General features: G+C 49.9%; 1 protein-coding gene across 7 annotated transcripts in view; it reads left to right on the top strand.

Moving 5' to 3' along the window:
* SH3KBP1 (SH3 domain containing kinase binding protein 1) overlaps positions 1-15,854 on the top strand; it is a 346,613-nt gene that overhangs the window by 287,803 nt on the left and 42,956 nt on the right. For 6 of the 7 annotated variants that reach the window (XM_032618709.1, XM_032618713.1, XM_032618712.1 and 3 more), the window contains 3 exons: positions 705-756; positions 3,501-3,581; positions 6,136-6,295. In XM_032618709.1, coding sequence (XP_032474600.1) covers positions 705-756; positions 3,501-3,581; positions 6,136-6,295 — 293 coding nt within the window. The remainder of the gene's footprint in view (positions 1-704; positions 757-3,500; positions 3,582-6,135; positions 6,296-15,854) is intronic. The other variant, XM_032618710.1, reaches the window with a different exon arrangement.

The raw sequence follows: 15,854 nt of genomic DNA, 5'->3' as shown, positions 1-15,854 counted from the left end.
TAGGACACTTGCCAAGTCCAGCCTGTCTCCCACCTACAGCGAATCCTGGGTGAGCAAAGAGATGCCATTGATTGCATTGCTGCCTCATTCCCTCCAGAATGATAGGGTGTGAGAGAAAAACAAATAGTGGCTGATATGCAAAGAAACTCCATTCCAGTTTCCAGGGTATGACTGGTCTGTGGGGGAACCTCACAAATGGCCTACCAGCCTTGGGGTGAAAAGGGGAAGAAAGCTTAGAACCCTCCCCAGCCACAGGGGCCCCTCAGCCTGCATTTTGTTGCAGGTCCCACATCCAGAGCGGATCTAATTTCGAGCCATCCCAGTGACTCTTTCTGAATCGCTTGGTTATTCAGCAGATTAAATCTTAATTGCAAATGCGGTTTCAGCGTAGGAGTACCATTGTGCTTGCTGGTTTCAGGCCATTTTTGCTGAGCCGCGCTTTTCCAGAAGGCTGTTACAAATTTAGAAAGGGGGAAATGGTATTTCATTTGTCCATCAGAGCTTTGTTTTGCAGACTGGATTTATTTTAGTGCCTGTTTAAAGGTGCCAAAACCTGACATCCCTGGAGAGAGAATTGCTCAATTTTTTTGGAGAGCTTCTCTGGACTGTCCAAACTACATCTAGAAAACACTGTCTGTGGTCCTTATGTGAGAGGCCAGGCCTGCCAACAATCTCATGTGGTATCATTTTGATTAATTTTTCAGAGACCCAAGAAGCCACCTCCTCCATCGGCTCCCGTCATCAAGCAAGGGGCAGGTAATATACCTTTCACTTCCCGTCAACACACTGTCTTTCTCTTACTGTTTTCCCTAACAAAGAAACATATCATTAAAATGTATCCCTGATACAGCCTCCCAAAGAGAATGACCAGAAAGACTTTGTTTCGGAATAAACCAGTTTTGTTTGCTTTGTTTTTATTTTTATTTTTTAAATAAACCCCTTTTGTGGAGAGAGGAACTGGTTGTCTGCTTTGCCTGTGCCTGCCCATCGAGGGTCAGCCTGGGGAGAGCTGCTTCCCGTGGGTCACAGCTTCACTGGGCATGTATAGCAGTGCTGAATTTTCAATTTCTGTCCCGGGTGGTTAACCAAAATTTGTACTTACTTCATTTGCCCCAAGCAACAAAAAATGTTTTTCTAGCAATACTTTCCCTCCCTCATGATGCTCTTCTATTCTGGAAAAGAATCCAATTAATTCACTTTTTCTGTGTGGCTCACATGTTAAGGTTGAATCCTATAGGAAGACTTGATGTCGTTGGACACTTGGTAACTCATTGTACACTGGCGTCTCATACATAAAGATGAGCATTCCTAGTTCCCAATAGAACTCCGCTTTATCATTGTTAAAACAGATTTTAGGGAGAAACTCCTCCGTGAATAACTAGTTAAGTGGCATTTTAAAAAATTAACAACTAAAACTGAAGAAGAGTAGGGGTATTTTTAATTCTACACATGCATAATTATGCTATTTCTGTAGCACTTAAAGTATGAATACATTTCCAGATTGGTTTATTCAACAGATTTATTAGGAGTGATTTTTTCCCATTCTTTTGGCCCACCAAGTTGGGGGGAAAAAAATCAGCCTGACCTCACATTCCTTTCCCATTCCCTTCAGCATAGTTGAGAATTACAGAGATTAAGCCCCCAAATGGGATGTTAATTACATCTCCTGCTCAGCCCCCATCCTTGTTTGTGTTGAGCAGTTTAATTTTGCCACCTAGTGGTTCTGGCTGGATAAATATTTTATTTTGCTGAAATTAAAACAGACTATTGATTTTCTTTTTTGCTGAAGATCCTTTTCCATAGAAGCCTTGGTGACAGGTTAGAGACCAAGGAGGCGAGTTGAGTGGTCCCAGGCTCAGGTGGCCTAGGATGTAACTAGGGTTGGATTCTTCATGGTAGTAGGACCGTCAGTTCCTCCTGTGTCTCTAGGAATGGTACTGAAATTCTTCATTAGCATTAGGAGACCAGAGTGTAGCATGGTAGGCAAATTCTTATCCTTTTAAGACAATTTGAAAAGGTTGTGCTGGATCTCTCGGGGCAAAGCATGATGGCATTTAATCTTCCTAGATTACTACTACTGCTCGTTTATCCTGCTGTATAATCTTGGGAACTGCTTTGTAATGGGGAGGTAGATATTCCTGTTTTCCTTGTGTTTGGTTATTTGACGAAAAAAATCAGATACAGAATTGATAGAAATCAGATACAGTGTTTAACTTGTAGTGAGTCATTAAAGAGTTAAGGTGAAGTGTGTGTTCAGTGGATTTTATTTTAAGTTCTTTTGGCTTCTGGTGCTGTGTAATTGAGATTTTAGTACCAAGCACACATCCATAGGGTTGGTCATATAAGGAGTTTGTCAAGCACTCAACCAAGTCCATAAATCAGAGGAGTACTTGTGATGCGTTTCATGCTTTAGCTATTTTCCAAGTACTCTTACGGACCTGAGGCCGCTGACACTGATGAAGTTCCCTGGTGCGGGAAGCAGCTGTGGTCCAGGCGTGTAAAGAGGAAGGGTGAATTGGCACATTTGGGAAAATGTAATACCTGAGGGATTCAGATGCAAAGGACCTAGGGAGAACCACAGTATCTTCTCTGTACATCCCTCCACTTAAACATGTGTTTAAGAGGTAACAAACTACCAGTTATAAAATAAATAAGTCACAGGGATGTAATGTACAGCATGGGGAATATAGTCAATAATATATATACATATATATATATATATATATATATATATATATATATATATATAAATTTTTTGTTTGTTTGTTTGCGGTACGCGGGCCTCTCACTGTTGTGGCCTCTCCTGTTGCGGAGCACAGGCTCCGGACGCGCAGGCTCAGCGGCCATGGCTCACGGGCCCAGCCACTCCACGGCATGTGGGATCTTCCCGGACCGGGGCACGAACCCGTGTCCCCTGCATCGGCAGGCAGACTCTCAACCACTGAGCCACCAGGGAAGCCCATAGTCAATAATATTTTAATAACTTTGTATGGTGTGTAATGTATAAAAATATTGAATCACTGTGTTGTACACCTGAAACTAATATAATACTGTAAGTCAACTAAACTTCAATTTAAGAAAAATACACGTTCTAGTTACTATTGCTGCGTAACAAACCACTCCAAATTTGGTGGCATAAAACAGCAATCTTCTTATGCCCGTGGATTTGTTTATTTATTTATATACATTCCCCACCCTCACCAAGTGGTCTCCTGTGACTACTTTGATGCATAAGGAAGTCAGATTTAAATATCACTAAATAATAGTGGTGTTCTTGTAAATGAAGGATGCATAGGCAGGCAAACTTAATGACATATGCCAAAAATGGCTTCTGCTCCATTTCTAAGCAGCTTGTGTTTGCCAGATAACACCAGCACTCAGCTTAGGAAAGAAAAAAACCTATTGACTTTGCTGTACCTGATAAATATTTAAAACGCTAGTGCATCTAATAAATGGATGGGGGAAACATTTCCTAATCGTTGCCATCCTTTCCCCGCCAGGTACCACTGAAAGAAAACATGAAATTAAAAAGATACCTCCTGAAAGGCCAGAAACGCTTCCAAATAGAACAGAAGAAAAAGGTATGAGATCAGGTCTTCGTTGGCACTTCTAGAACGGCAAGAGACAGAGCTGTCTGTCACAGGGCTAGGTCCCTATTACCCACAGAATTTGCTTTTTCTTGGGAATATGGTGATTATGGTTTTGTTTTGATTGCTTTTAAATTTCCTGTTTCTAAAGAAATAGGAGAGAGGGTTATGTGGTGCTTCTTTGGGCTGGCATTTCTCATCAAATGAAAAACAACCAGCCTAGTCACTTAACACACTGGGGCTCTTCCATCCCAGTCTTCCTGCCATCACCGCCCTCCCCACACCAGCGGCATCCTGAAGCCCGCATGCCAACTGTAAGTTCCTAGAGGGCCCCGCCGTACCGGCCACGGTTCCCAGCTAGCCTAGTGCCCCAGGTGCTCATTAACTGCCGATGGGTGGGCGTGGCTTAGAGAAATTCCCATCCAGACCAATGAAAGCTGTCAGTCACTGCTGGGCCTTTGACGCTGGCTACTATATTGCAGACACATGTCCTCGGTCAGGACTGTTGAGGGAGGGGGTGGCATGGCAAAACTGGGAGAAGCAGCCCAGTGCCCACAGTCCCCTTAACGGGGTCAAAAATGTCATTTTCAGGGAAGTACCGTAACCTGGATCACACAGTCAGTTTTATGAATGTGTTTGACTCCTATGGTCTGCGTGTCCCTCCCAAAGAAATCTGCATGCTGTGGAAGGACTCATTTTATTAGGTGTCTAAGATTTGATTGATCACACATTTTTATGGGGAAAGCGTTACGTTATTACTGTGAACAGGAGGCAGAGCAAATTCCATTTTAAAAAGCAGTTATTTGTAAGTCACAAGAGAAATGCTGAATTAATGAATGTAATTATTTGGAGATGCTCCTGGGTGGTCTCTTGAAATTTTATTGTGAAATTTAATATTTTATATCAGCCTGCCAGAAGTTTTGCCAACATTGCGAGTTCTTAGGAAGTTACACCTCTTTCTTTCACGGTGAACAGTTAAAACTTGAGTTGTGGAAGCTCATTGTGAAGGCCAGGTCTGCGTCACAGATCAATGAAAAAATAGCTATTGAGTGTGTACCATACAAATAGTTCTTTGATAAAAGTGTGCGTGTTGTGACATAACCAAACACCACCTCTGTCCTCACGGAAGACACATGGCTGGTTTGGGGCTCATAGCCAGGCTCTGTGATGAGGACACTGCCTGCTCTGTTCCACGGTGACTAGCATATGTACTCGGCTTACGTGTGAACAACCACCCTAGTTGGTTGGCCAAGTGGCCACACACTTCTGCTTCCTTCCCCTCCCGTGATGCCTTGTTCTGTGCCGCAGCGGGTCAGGAGACAGAAGCCCTGGTCAGAAGCAGCAGGGAAGACAGCAAACCAGCCCCACCTTGAGGCTTGTCCTCCCTAGTAGGTGGGCACGAACCCTCGCTCCCATTCGTTCTGCAGGCTGCTGGAGCTCCCGTCCATCCCAGGAGGCAGGAGGAATCCCCCCTCCTTTGTATTTTAGCGGAGCCCTTCCTCCTCTGGTGCCTCCTCTGGTCCCTGCGGACCAGTAAAAGCGTTCCCAGCATTCCTGGATGGAGCAGGTTCCCTTATTGAAATATTGTGGGGATGAGCAGTGATGTCTGTACAATACCTGATGGGCTTTTTAAAGCTTTGCCAATCTGCCTGGTCACCCAAACGACGTGAGTTTGTGTTTGCAAGTAAAACGTGTTCACAGTTCCAGCTTCCAGGTGAGCACAGGGATGCTGCCTGTCCTCCAGTGGGCAGCTCTCTGAAGCTCTACCTTTACAGAGAAACATGGGGACATAAAACATGAAGCTGCCACCAAGCACTGCCCAGTTTGGCACCAGATCTGGCTTTAACTTCTTTCTAATAGCTCCGACACCCAAAACCCTCAGAAACCAAATACCTGTGAAGTCCCAGTTTACCTTCCAAGGTGAAACTGTGCACAGAAAGAGTCCAGAACTAATTGTTGGCTCCTGGTGCTTTACACAGGCTGACCTGGGAGACGTCAGGCCTCTTTCCTCTGCACACCCAACAGGTCCCGCTGTTCATTGACCAAACCCATCAGCCATTTACCGAGCACCTTCTCAGTGCCAGGCCCCATGCGGGTTCTAGAGAGATGGCCAGACGTGGGCCCTGCCCGTGGGGGCCGACTGCCTGCAGGCCATGCCAAGCATGCAGACGCCCAGAGAGTACTCAAGTGGAGCCTGTTTATAAGGGGCTGTCCTTCGCAGCTCAGGAGAGGGAGTAGGAAAGTCTGCCTCTGAGGGTGGGTCCAGCCGTTGAGAAGGGAACATGACCGTGTCACATTTCAGCCAGGCTAAATGTGAGTAGGCCCCATGAAGTATGAGTAGGAGTTTTCCAAGGGCGGTCAATGGCCGGAAGGGCCCATAGGTCTTTTTCTAACTTGACCAAGAATAGATGATGCTCTTCGCCTTCCATCCTGACCTTGACAAACAGCATCAGTGATTTTTTTAAGCAGAAAACAAGCAGTCTTCAGTACTGTCACTTACACTAGTTCTATCTGTCTTCTTTATGCTTCTTTAAACAATGACTTAAAGAAAGACCAGAGAGAGAGCCAAAACTGGATTTACAGAAGCCTTCTGTTCCTGCCATACCGCCCAAAAAGCCGCGGCCACCCAAGACCAATTCTCTCAGCAGACCAGGTGCGCTGCCCCCGAGGAGGCCAGAGCGACCAGCGGGTCCCCTGACCCATACCAGGTACTGCTCCGCTCTTGACGCTGGGGCGGGGGCGGGGGCAGGGCAGCCGCAGGACGCTGGACTCCAGCCACCTGGGTCCTTGCTCCCATGCTCAGGCAGAAGCGGGTGTGAGGCTGGGGACCGCAGCGTGGGTTTCAGGATTAGAGATGAGAATCCAGGTCCTGGCATCTAGGCCCTGCTCACGCGTGGGGATTTCCCCCTGTGCTTCCTTAGAGCAAGGCCAGCTGCCCTTCCAACAGGAAGTGCAGGTGGCATGCCCGCCTTCGCTCCGGATGTCCTGCTGGCTTGGGTGCGTGCGTCTCACTGGCAGCTCCATCTCCTGGCCCTCTCCCTGCTCTGGGATGGCCCCCTCCACACTCCCAGGCTCCCTCTGCTCTTGCCTGTGCAGCCCTATTGTGGGACCCAGGACCCAGTCTGGCAAATGTTGTCTTAGTGTCCATGTCCACGAACTATGAGACCCTCAAAGGCAAGGGGCATGCTTCGTTCAGGCACGAGTTCCGAGACGGGCCTGGCAAAACTCAAATTTGTTCACTGGCTGGCTGGACACCTGTGTTAGTGATACGGAATCAGAGTTGGACATTGTGCCTTCCAGACCTGAGATGCCCACCACAAAGGACAAGGAAGTGTCACGTTCTCTCCACAAGTTCATTGCTGGAACTTTCTACCGTTACATGCATATTATACGTGTTGATGTAATATACTGGAGCAAGTCGGTGGCCTAGAGGTCTTTACATGGACCTGTAAACACACAGTCACTCACCAAATTTTTGTTCTTCTGAGCTAAGTTTGCATGGTGAGAATCTTATGGGGCTTCAATGTCCTCGTGCTAGAGTCAGGCAGGCTTCCAGGCTCACGTCATAGTAGGAGTGGGAGCCCCAGCAGGTCACTGCCCCTCTCTCCTCACCTTCCCTGTCTGTACATTGTGGATGAGCGTGGAATGCATCTAAAAGGATGGAAGGATATAATTTCCGAGTATGTAGCCTCGGGCCTGTAAATCAACTTTACTTTCACTGTCTTATTTATGATTGTGTATCAAACTGGGTATACTGGAGTGAAACAAAAATAGCTCATGTACATTTTAGAAAAAATTTTAAATCGTGGTAAAATACACATAACACAAAATTTTCTCAGGTATGTGAGCCCATTGGAGGAGTGGCTGGCTCACTTGTGTCATTCGGCAGGTGTCCCCCAGATCCAGTCAAACAACTGCTCCCCTATGATGGCCCCAGGGGAAACTAACGGGACCAGGGCCACTGTTGAGTGGGTCAGGCCCCTACGTGTTGTGTCCTCTTCTGCTGACGGACATGCGCACGATGAGGCCGCTTGCCAGCCCCAGTGACCTTAGCAAGGGCCACTTCAGTAGCGTGGTCGGCCCAGAGCTCGCACTTCAGAAGGAAAAGTTTATGTAAACCTAAGTGCTTCCAAAGAGAACACGAGCTCCACAAACAGGGAGGAGGGAGCAGCAGGGGTCGTACATCGCTTTGTGGTGGGTGAAAGGAGAGCAGAAGCCACGCTCTGCCAAATTCTTATAGTCTTCCAGGGACCACAGGCATTTCGATGAAGTCAGTAACGATTTCCAGAATATTCCTGCTGCTCTAATGATCCGATCCGAAGCGAAGTGCGGTTCCAATGGCTTCTGCGCCTTCAAAGGCTGCTCTCAGCCGTCTCGTTAGGAGATAGGTGCAGGCCTTGTGAGCCATCGATTAGACCTGCACGGGAGCGGGGAATGAATGATAACCTCCGACCCTCTGGGCTCACAGAAGCCCCATTTTCCTCCCACCTCTGCTGAGCCCTTCCCCACCTCCAGTCCCCCCAAGATCCAGCTGTGGATCAGAAGAATGAGCCACCGAGGAAGATGCGTGAGAGGGGTTTGTACAGAAGCCAGTGGGAAGCATAACTGTTCTTTACATTGTGTGTGGCATCTGAGCGGCCTGGGAGAGGGTGGGCAGTCCCCGACCTCCCAAGCTCCCAGGGCACTGGTTTGCAGAAAGGAGGGAGTGAGAGGCAAGCCCCACGCTTCCTTCCTGCCAATCCCTGGAAGTGGCAGCCCCGGGCAAGGCTGGGAGCATTTGAGGAGCCGGTACCTTCTCTGACCGCTTGCACAGCCAGTTGAAGGGAGGATGGTGCCAGCTCTAACTTGGTGGTTCTTAAACTTGAGCGTGCATCGGCGTCACCTGGAGATCATGTTCAAACACATTGCGGGGTCCCACCCCCACGGTCGTTGATCCAGCAGGTCTGGGAATCGATGATGCCGGTCCACATCCACGCTGTGAGAATCAGGTTTTTGACAGTGCCACCCTCCTTCCCTGGCTGCCTCTCATGCATCCGTTAGTGCTCCCCAACTTAAGTGCCCAGTTAGCACGCCCCTCTTCTGGAAGCCTTCCCTTAACTCTCACGATTGCTCTCTCCTCCAAACGCCTGACACCCCGTGTTTAGCCTGGTGCGGGGCCCCATGCTCTGCCACTTGGGATGCTCACACCCCCGGACTCCTTTACCAGATTTAAAGCAGATCAAGAGTGTGTTTTGTCATCTCCACATGGTTTACGGGGTTGAGCATATGGTAGTGGCTCATTTAATACACTTGTTGAATGCCATGGTTCCTAAGAAGGGGGGGAGGTTCCAGTGCTTACATTTTGTTCACTTTTGCTCTCCTGTCATCCTTCCCAGCCCCTGTGCAAGCTCTGTAGCATGTGCGTCTTATGTTCTAAGTCACCTAGTGTGCCATGGATTTCAACATAAAAAAATTTAAGAAGATCGAAGAAGGGCTTGCTGTTTCTCAGTATCTCATGCACTTCATATTTTTTGCTAAGCAGTTTCATCGGACAACCAACCTGTATGCTGGTTTATGAACTTGTTTTGTTCCGCCAAGGTAGTTCAGGTAGGAATGTTAACAGTCAAACAGTTTTGTGTCGGTAGTCCTCCAAGAAGGGGTATTGTCTGCTGTGCAAACCCAAATCCTCGCCAGGATTTACCTGACTGGATGGGTAGCTGGGCGGATGGATAGACAGATGTTTGAACACATGGACACACGGTCACCGTTTGCTGTTCTTACTGGGAATGAGGCATGAGGCATTGCCGCTCCAGCTGCAATGTCTGGGCTCAAGCTTCCTCTCACCAGCCAGAAAGCTCGCTGCCAAATGTGGCTTCCAGAAGAGATCAATTTCTTTCTATTTAAACAGGGACTAGCATCTTTTAGAAAAAGGAATACCTAAGTTTAGGAAGAGGGGAGTCATTTTTAGATGCATTTACTTAACAGAAATGGATTGAGGGACTACTGTGTGCCAGGCACTGCTCTGGATCTTAGTAACGGTGGGGCTCGGCCATTATAGATTCTGGTCTTCAGGAATCATGTCAAAAGGAACTAGGACACCTGCGCGATTTTGTGTCCATCTGAGCAAGTAGCAGCATGCCGTTAACATACTTACTTCCAGATAGAAAATGTAGGTAGAAATTTAACAGAAAGAAAGAGACTTTTTCCAAAAAAATTTAGTACCAGAGTTGATTTAAAAATTGAATGATGATAGGAGATTCCCCTAGGTCATAAGTGCCTTTGTTTGAAAGTCTGTGCTTTGGGGATGCATCAGTTATTATCTCACAGCATAAAGACAGCGTCTGCTGGTCTCGTCCAGCCCACCATATAACTAAGGTAGTCATGGTACAAAGAGCATTCTGTCTACCGCTATCTTCACACTTGCGAAAGTGGAGTCTCAAAAGTATAGCGCCTACTCACTTGTTTTGATATTTGATCATAAAGATATTTCAAATGACAGAATATACCTAAACTTTTGTGTGTGTGTGTTGTATACACACACACTGACATGTGACGTTATATGTCTCATAATGTGCATTATCGATTTAATAAAGATGGGGTCAGAAACCCCCATGAGAAGAGGCCCTGAAACTTGGGAGAAGGGTCCAAAAGAAAAAAAAATCCAAGGAAAAGCTGGAAAGAAGCAGGCTGTCCTGAGCCCTAGCAGTTTGCATGCAGCTGGAGGCAGCGAGCCAGAAACCTGAGGGGCAGAGCAGGTGTGTGCCTTCAAAAGAAAATAAACCCGATGGGGAAAGAGGTAGAAGCAGGCTGAAGAGACCAGAACAGGTTTGTTAATATTCCCAAACGTGGACACCCAAGTTGTAAATAATCTCATTTTCTTCCCAAAGAGCGGGCAAGTGGGAGCAGGACCTTTGGCCCAAATTGCCAGGGAGCCGTGCCTGTTGTCCGCTGCAGTACAGAGCAGCCAGCGCTCTGAGTGGAGGGGCAGGCAACTGGCAGGGTGGGGATGGGCGGGGCTGGTGGAGGCGGGGCTTGAGTGATAGGAGTGGGGCTGGTGGAGGCGGGGCTTGATAGTCAGGGGCGGGGCTGGTGGAGGTGGGGCTTGAGAGATAGGGGCGGGGCTGGTGGGGGCGGGGCCTGAGTGATAGGGGCGGGGCTGGTGGAGGCGGGGCCTGAGTGATAGGGGCGGGGCTGGTGGAGGCGGGGCCTGAGTGATAGGGGCGGGGCTGGTGGAGGCGGGGCTTGAGTGATAGGGGCGGGGCTGGTGGAGGTGGGGCTTGAGTAGTAGTCAGGGGCGGGGCTGGTGGAGGCGGGGCCTGAGTGATAGGGGCGGGGCTGGTGGAGGCGGGGCTTGAGTGATAGGGGCGGGGCTGGTGGAGGCGGGGCTTGAGTGATAGGGGCGGGGCTGGTGGAGGCAGGGCCTGAGTGATAGGGGCGGGGCTGGTGGAGGCAGGGCTTGAGTGATAGGGGCAGGGCTGGTGGAGGTGGGGCTTGAGTAGTAGTCAGGGGCGGGGCTGGTGGAGGTGGGGCCTGAGTGATAGGGGCGGGGCTGGTGGAGGCGGGGCTTGAGTGATAGGGGCGGGGCCTGAGCGATAGGGGCGGGGCTGGTGGAGGCGGGGCCTGAGCGATAGGGGCGGGGCTGGTGGAGGCGGGGCTTGAGTGATGGGGGCGGGGCTGGTGGAGGTGGGGCCTGAGTGATAGGGGCAGGGCTGGTGGAGGTGGGGCTTGAGTAGTAGTCAGGGGCGGGGCTGGTGGAGGTGGGGCCTGAGTGATAGGGGCGGGGCTGGTGGAGGCGGGGCTTGAGTGATAGGGGCGGGGCTGGTGGAGGCGGGGCCTGAGTGATAGGGCGGGGCTGGTGGAGGCAGGGCCTGAGTGATAGGGGCGGGGCTGGTGGAGGCGGGGCTTGAGTGATAGGGGCGGGGCTGGTGGAGGCGGGGCCTGAGTGATAGGGCGGGGCTGGTGGAGGCGGGGCCTGAGTGATAGGGGCGGGGCTGGTGGAGGCGGGGCCTGAGCGATAGGGGCGGGGCTGGTGGAGGCGGGGCCTGAGTGATAGGGGCGGGGCTGGTGGAGGCGGGGCTTGAGTGATGGGGGTGGGGCTGGTGGAGGCGGGGCCTGAGTGATGGGGGTGGGGCTGGTGGAGGCGGGGCCTGAGTGATAGGGGCAGGGCTGGTGGAGGCGGGGCCTGAGTGATAGGGGCGGGGCTGGTGGAGGCGGGGCTTGAGTGATAGGGGCTCTGGGACTGAGAGGAAGGAAGTAAAGCTAAAAGAGTAGGAGGAGGTGAGCTGAGCAGGGATGGAGTGGAAGCAGGAAGTGGGGAAAGTTGATGGCCAGAAGTACCGGAGATGCTGGTCAGGAAGGGGAGGTTGGTGCCCACAATTTCAGAGGCAGAGTGGGTCTGAAGATGGACGTATCCACAGAGGGAGGCGCCCTGAATGTGGGTGACTGAGGATGAATGAAGGTCGTAAGGGCTGAAGGGACCAGGGGAGGGAGGGGATGGATTGCCCACATGGCTCTCATAGGCTCAGGAAGATGGCAAGAGCTGAAATGAGGTGAGGCTGATGTTCTCGAAGCCAGCGTCCTCCCAGGTGGATGTCGGGGTGTTCTGGGAGTTGATGACAGGCAATGATAAGAAAGTTTCAATAGTCAGGGCGGTAGCAGGTCATTAAGTCAAGGTACATTTCCCATGAAAGGCTGAAGGCTATATGGAGAGAACTGGAACACGGATCCAGGGAGAGCAACAGTGGAATTGCACATTTTTTCCTTGTAATGAAGAGGGAGCCCTGGATACCAGGGAAACACTGGGAGATTAGTGACGAGCCCTGAGACATTTTAGCTTGAGGCAAAGATTAAGTAAACATTTATATGCCAAATATCAACTAAGTGCTTAGGGAAGGGCAGATGTCTCTCTGGAGACCAACTTACCCACACGGAAGTTAATTTTTCTTTAGATTTACATAGGCATCCCAGCTGCTTCAAGCCCCTCAGGATACAAATTAGCAGAAAGTAAACTTCTAGGTCCTGGTGGTTCTGTGAGGTGTGTGGTCCCCATGCCCACCAAAAGAACGCACTAAAAAAGACCTTTGCTCTTATTAGCTCTAAGCTAATCAATCATTTAATTTAAAAAAAAAAGGGAAAGAAAGATAGCTAGAGTGTGCACAAATGTTCCCTAAGCAGGCAGATAGAATGTGTACCTGGGTGGTCAGGCCATCATTTTGAGTTTGGATTGCTCAAGTATTCTAAATGTCTTTTCAAAGATTCCTAGGGATGTGGCATGTGGTGTTTGAGTGTTTCCCTTCTTTTCTACAAGTCAGGACCAAGACATGTCTTTGGAGAGTTCAGGAGAGAGACCTTGGCTAGAAATTACAGAGGTGGGTGTCGTTGGCTCACAGATGGTAGTTACACTCATGGAATGGCTATAATCACTCCAGGAGATTACAGAGAAGAAGAGGAGAGAGTACAGGCAACAGTGGGGAAAACCATTACTTACAGGGCGGAGGAAGGACGAGGAGCTGTGGAAAAGGGTGAGTGGACTGCAAGGCCGTGGAAGCCACGAGAAGGGAGGGTGGAGCAGCTACCGGCCAGTGGGTCTCACGCTTGAGTGTACGTTGGCATCACCTGCGGTCTTGTTAAAACACAGATCGCTGCTCTCCAAGTTTCTGATTCAGGAGGTCTGGGTTCAGGCCTGAGAATTTGCGTTTCTAGCAAGCTCCCAGGGCTGCTGCCGCCACTGGTTAGCCAAGCCCACTATGAGAACCTCCACCAAAGTGATAGCCGGGGAGACTGAAGGGGCTTCGGTCACTAGCTGGCCCTTGGTGATCCCAGTCAAGTGGTTTCTATACAATAGTTGGGGGTAAGAGAGAGACTCAGGGTTGAGTTGAAGAAAGAACAGGTGGGCTACCAAGCACGTGTAGACTTGTCTTGTGATAAACTCAGCTATGGGGGAAAGGTGGAAATTGGGTGCTAGATATGGATCCAGTGTGTATGTGTGTGCTCTGTGTGTGCGTGCGTGTTTGTGTGTGTGCTGTGTGTGCTGTCATTCGTTATTTCAGAAATTCATCAAGTGCCTCCGTTTGGCTAGGCCCTCTTCTGGGTGGTAGTTAACTACAGTAACCAGGCGAGACATGCCTCCTGCCCACCCACTGCTTACTGGGCTTTGGAGCTAGGCCCACCAGTGTGGAAAGCCCACCCCTCTGCTTCCTTACCCTGTAGCTTCAGGCAAGGTACACACCTCTCTGTGTCTCAGTTTCCGTTGCCACTCCTAGGGCACCTAGTTCTTCTCCTGGCCCTTGTGAGGCCCTCAACCAATCTTTTTTCCTCCCTTGAGAGAGCTCAGTGGGTGACCTTGTAGGGAGAGGAGTTGCCACGTGGTGACAAACAGGTCATGCTCAGCAGCCCCGAGGGAGCGAGGAAACACGGACGCCCTCAGACCGCACATCGAGAGGTCTCTAGGGAGTGGAAGCAGAGCCGCAAGAGCGTCAGGGAAGGCTGGGCACTGAGGAAGGGTGGGTGGTTTATGGAGCATGGGAATCCCACAGGGGAAAATACCTTGTCACATTGTAGAAATGTCTACCTTATTTGCTGGCCTCATTTCACTTGTATGTATAACTTTCTCTCCATACGTCTTTCCATCCTCACCGAGAATAAATTTCATTCCCTGCAGCAAGTTCCAACAACAGTAGTGATGGGCTTAGCCTCAGCTCGGACTGAGCCACATTGATCTTCCTGCCAGTGACGGCCAGAGGCAGGCGAGGAATCAGTAGGGGATATTAACGCCCTGCACGGGCACAGGTACTAATTGGTTCATATAACGCTTTTCCCATGGGCTATTTTTTTGAACACTCTTCCTCCAGGTGACACCCCACAAACTCTTCTCAGACTTGTGCGCTGATGAGATCCCCGCCTCCAAGCATCTAAAGCCCCTTGCCCCTCTGGGAGGCCCAGCTGTGGGTTTGCCGATGGGAGCTGCGGGTGTCATCGTCCTTCGGCCTTAAGGGCTTGGGGCTTGTGCCCTTGGATGGGCTCTAGACAGAGGCCTGTTGCCACCCACACTTGCAGAGTCTGCATAGAGAACAGAAATTTGGAGGGGAACTGAGTGGGCAATGCCCCATCACCTTCCAACGTGTCTTCACCAACTATAAATAGCCCAGCCTGTTTGTGCTCATCCGAACAAGGACACAGTGCAAGGGGAGAGCTGCCAGGAAAACCACTCCGGTTCCCGCTTCCTGCGCCCCTGGCCTCGCTCAGGCTGCCCCACATTTAGACGGGAAGTTCGTAGTCAAAAAGTGCCTGTGATTCCTGGGACATTTTAGGCCGTGGGGTGAGTGTGTAGGGGCTCCACGGGAGCAGCAGAGCCTTCGGATCCACATTTCTGGGAAAGGGGAGCGAGGCTGCTCCTGCCCTCCCGCTGATGAGCAAAGGAAACTGGGCTCATTGCTGCTGCAATTTTGTCCTTTCCTGAAGGAAGGATTCAATCTCCCCGAGCAGTAACGGCCCCTCACAGAACGCTTCTGAAGGACTGGCTTCATCTCTGCTCCCTCCACAGATGGGCGGAGCCCTCTTAATGTTGCTTATTTGCAAGAGAAAAATCTCTAGAAGCATCAAACATGTGCGTTTTGATTATTACCGCCCCAAGTGTGGTGGGCAAATACAGGGCTGGGCGTCAAGAAGCTTCCATCCAGTTTTAGCTTTGCTACCAATTAGCTGTGTGGCCTTGGGCTCATAACTCCCAGCCTTAGAGCCCAGGACCCTCGTCTGTAATAAAATGGGGGCCTGAGCCAGGTAATCTTTACCCAGTTGTTTTTTTTTAACATCTTTATTGGAGTATAATTGCTTTACATTGTTGTGTTAGTTGCTGCTGTATCACAAAGTGAACCAGCTCTATGTATACATATATCCCCACATCCCCTTCCTCTTGCGTCTCCCTCCTCCCACCCTCCCTATCCCACCCCTCTAGGTGGTCACCAAGCACGGAGCTGATCTCCCTGTGCCATGCGGCTGCTTCCCACTAGCTATCGGTTTTACATTTGGTAGTGTATATATGTCCATGCCACTCTCTCACTTCATCCCAGCTTACCCTTGCCCCTCCCCGTGTCCTCAAGTCCATTCTCTACATGTGAGTCTTTATTCCTGTCCTGCCCCTAGGTTCCTCAGAACCTTTTTTTTTTTAGATTACGTATATATGTGTTAGCATATGGTATCCATCGACAGATGAATGGATAAAGAAGATGTGGCACATATATACAATGGAATATTACTCAGCCATAAAAAGAAATGAAATTGAGTTATTTG

This window comes from Phocoena sinus, chromosome X (assembly GCF_008692025.1).
Source record: "Phocoena sinus isolate mPhoSin1 chromosome X, mPhoSin1.pri, whole genome shotgun sequence".
Taxonomy (NCBI): Eukaryota; Metazoa; Chordata; class Mammalia; order Artiodactyla; family Phocoenidae; genus Phocoena; species Phocoena sinus.
The sequence above is the reverse complement of the archived record's forward strand: the minus strand, read 5'-3'. Positions and strand labels throughout refer to the sequence as shown.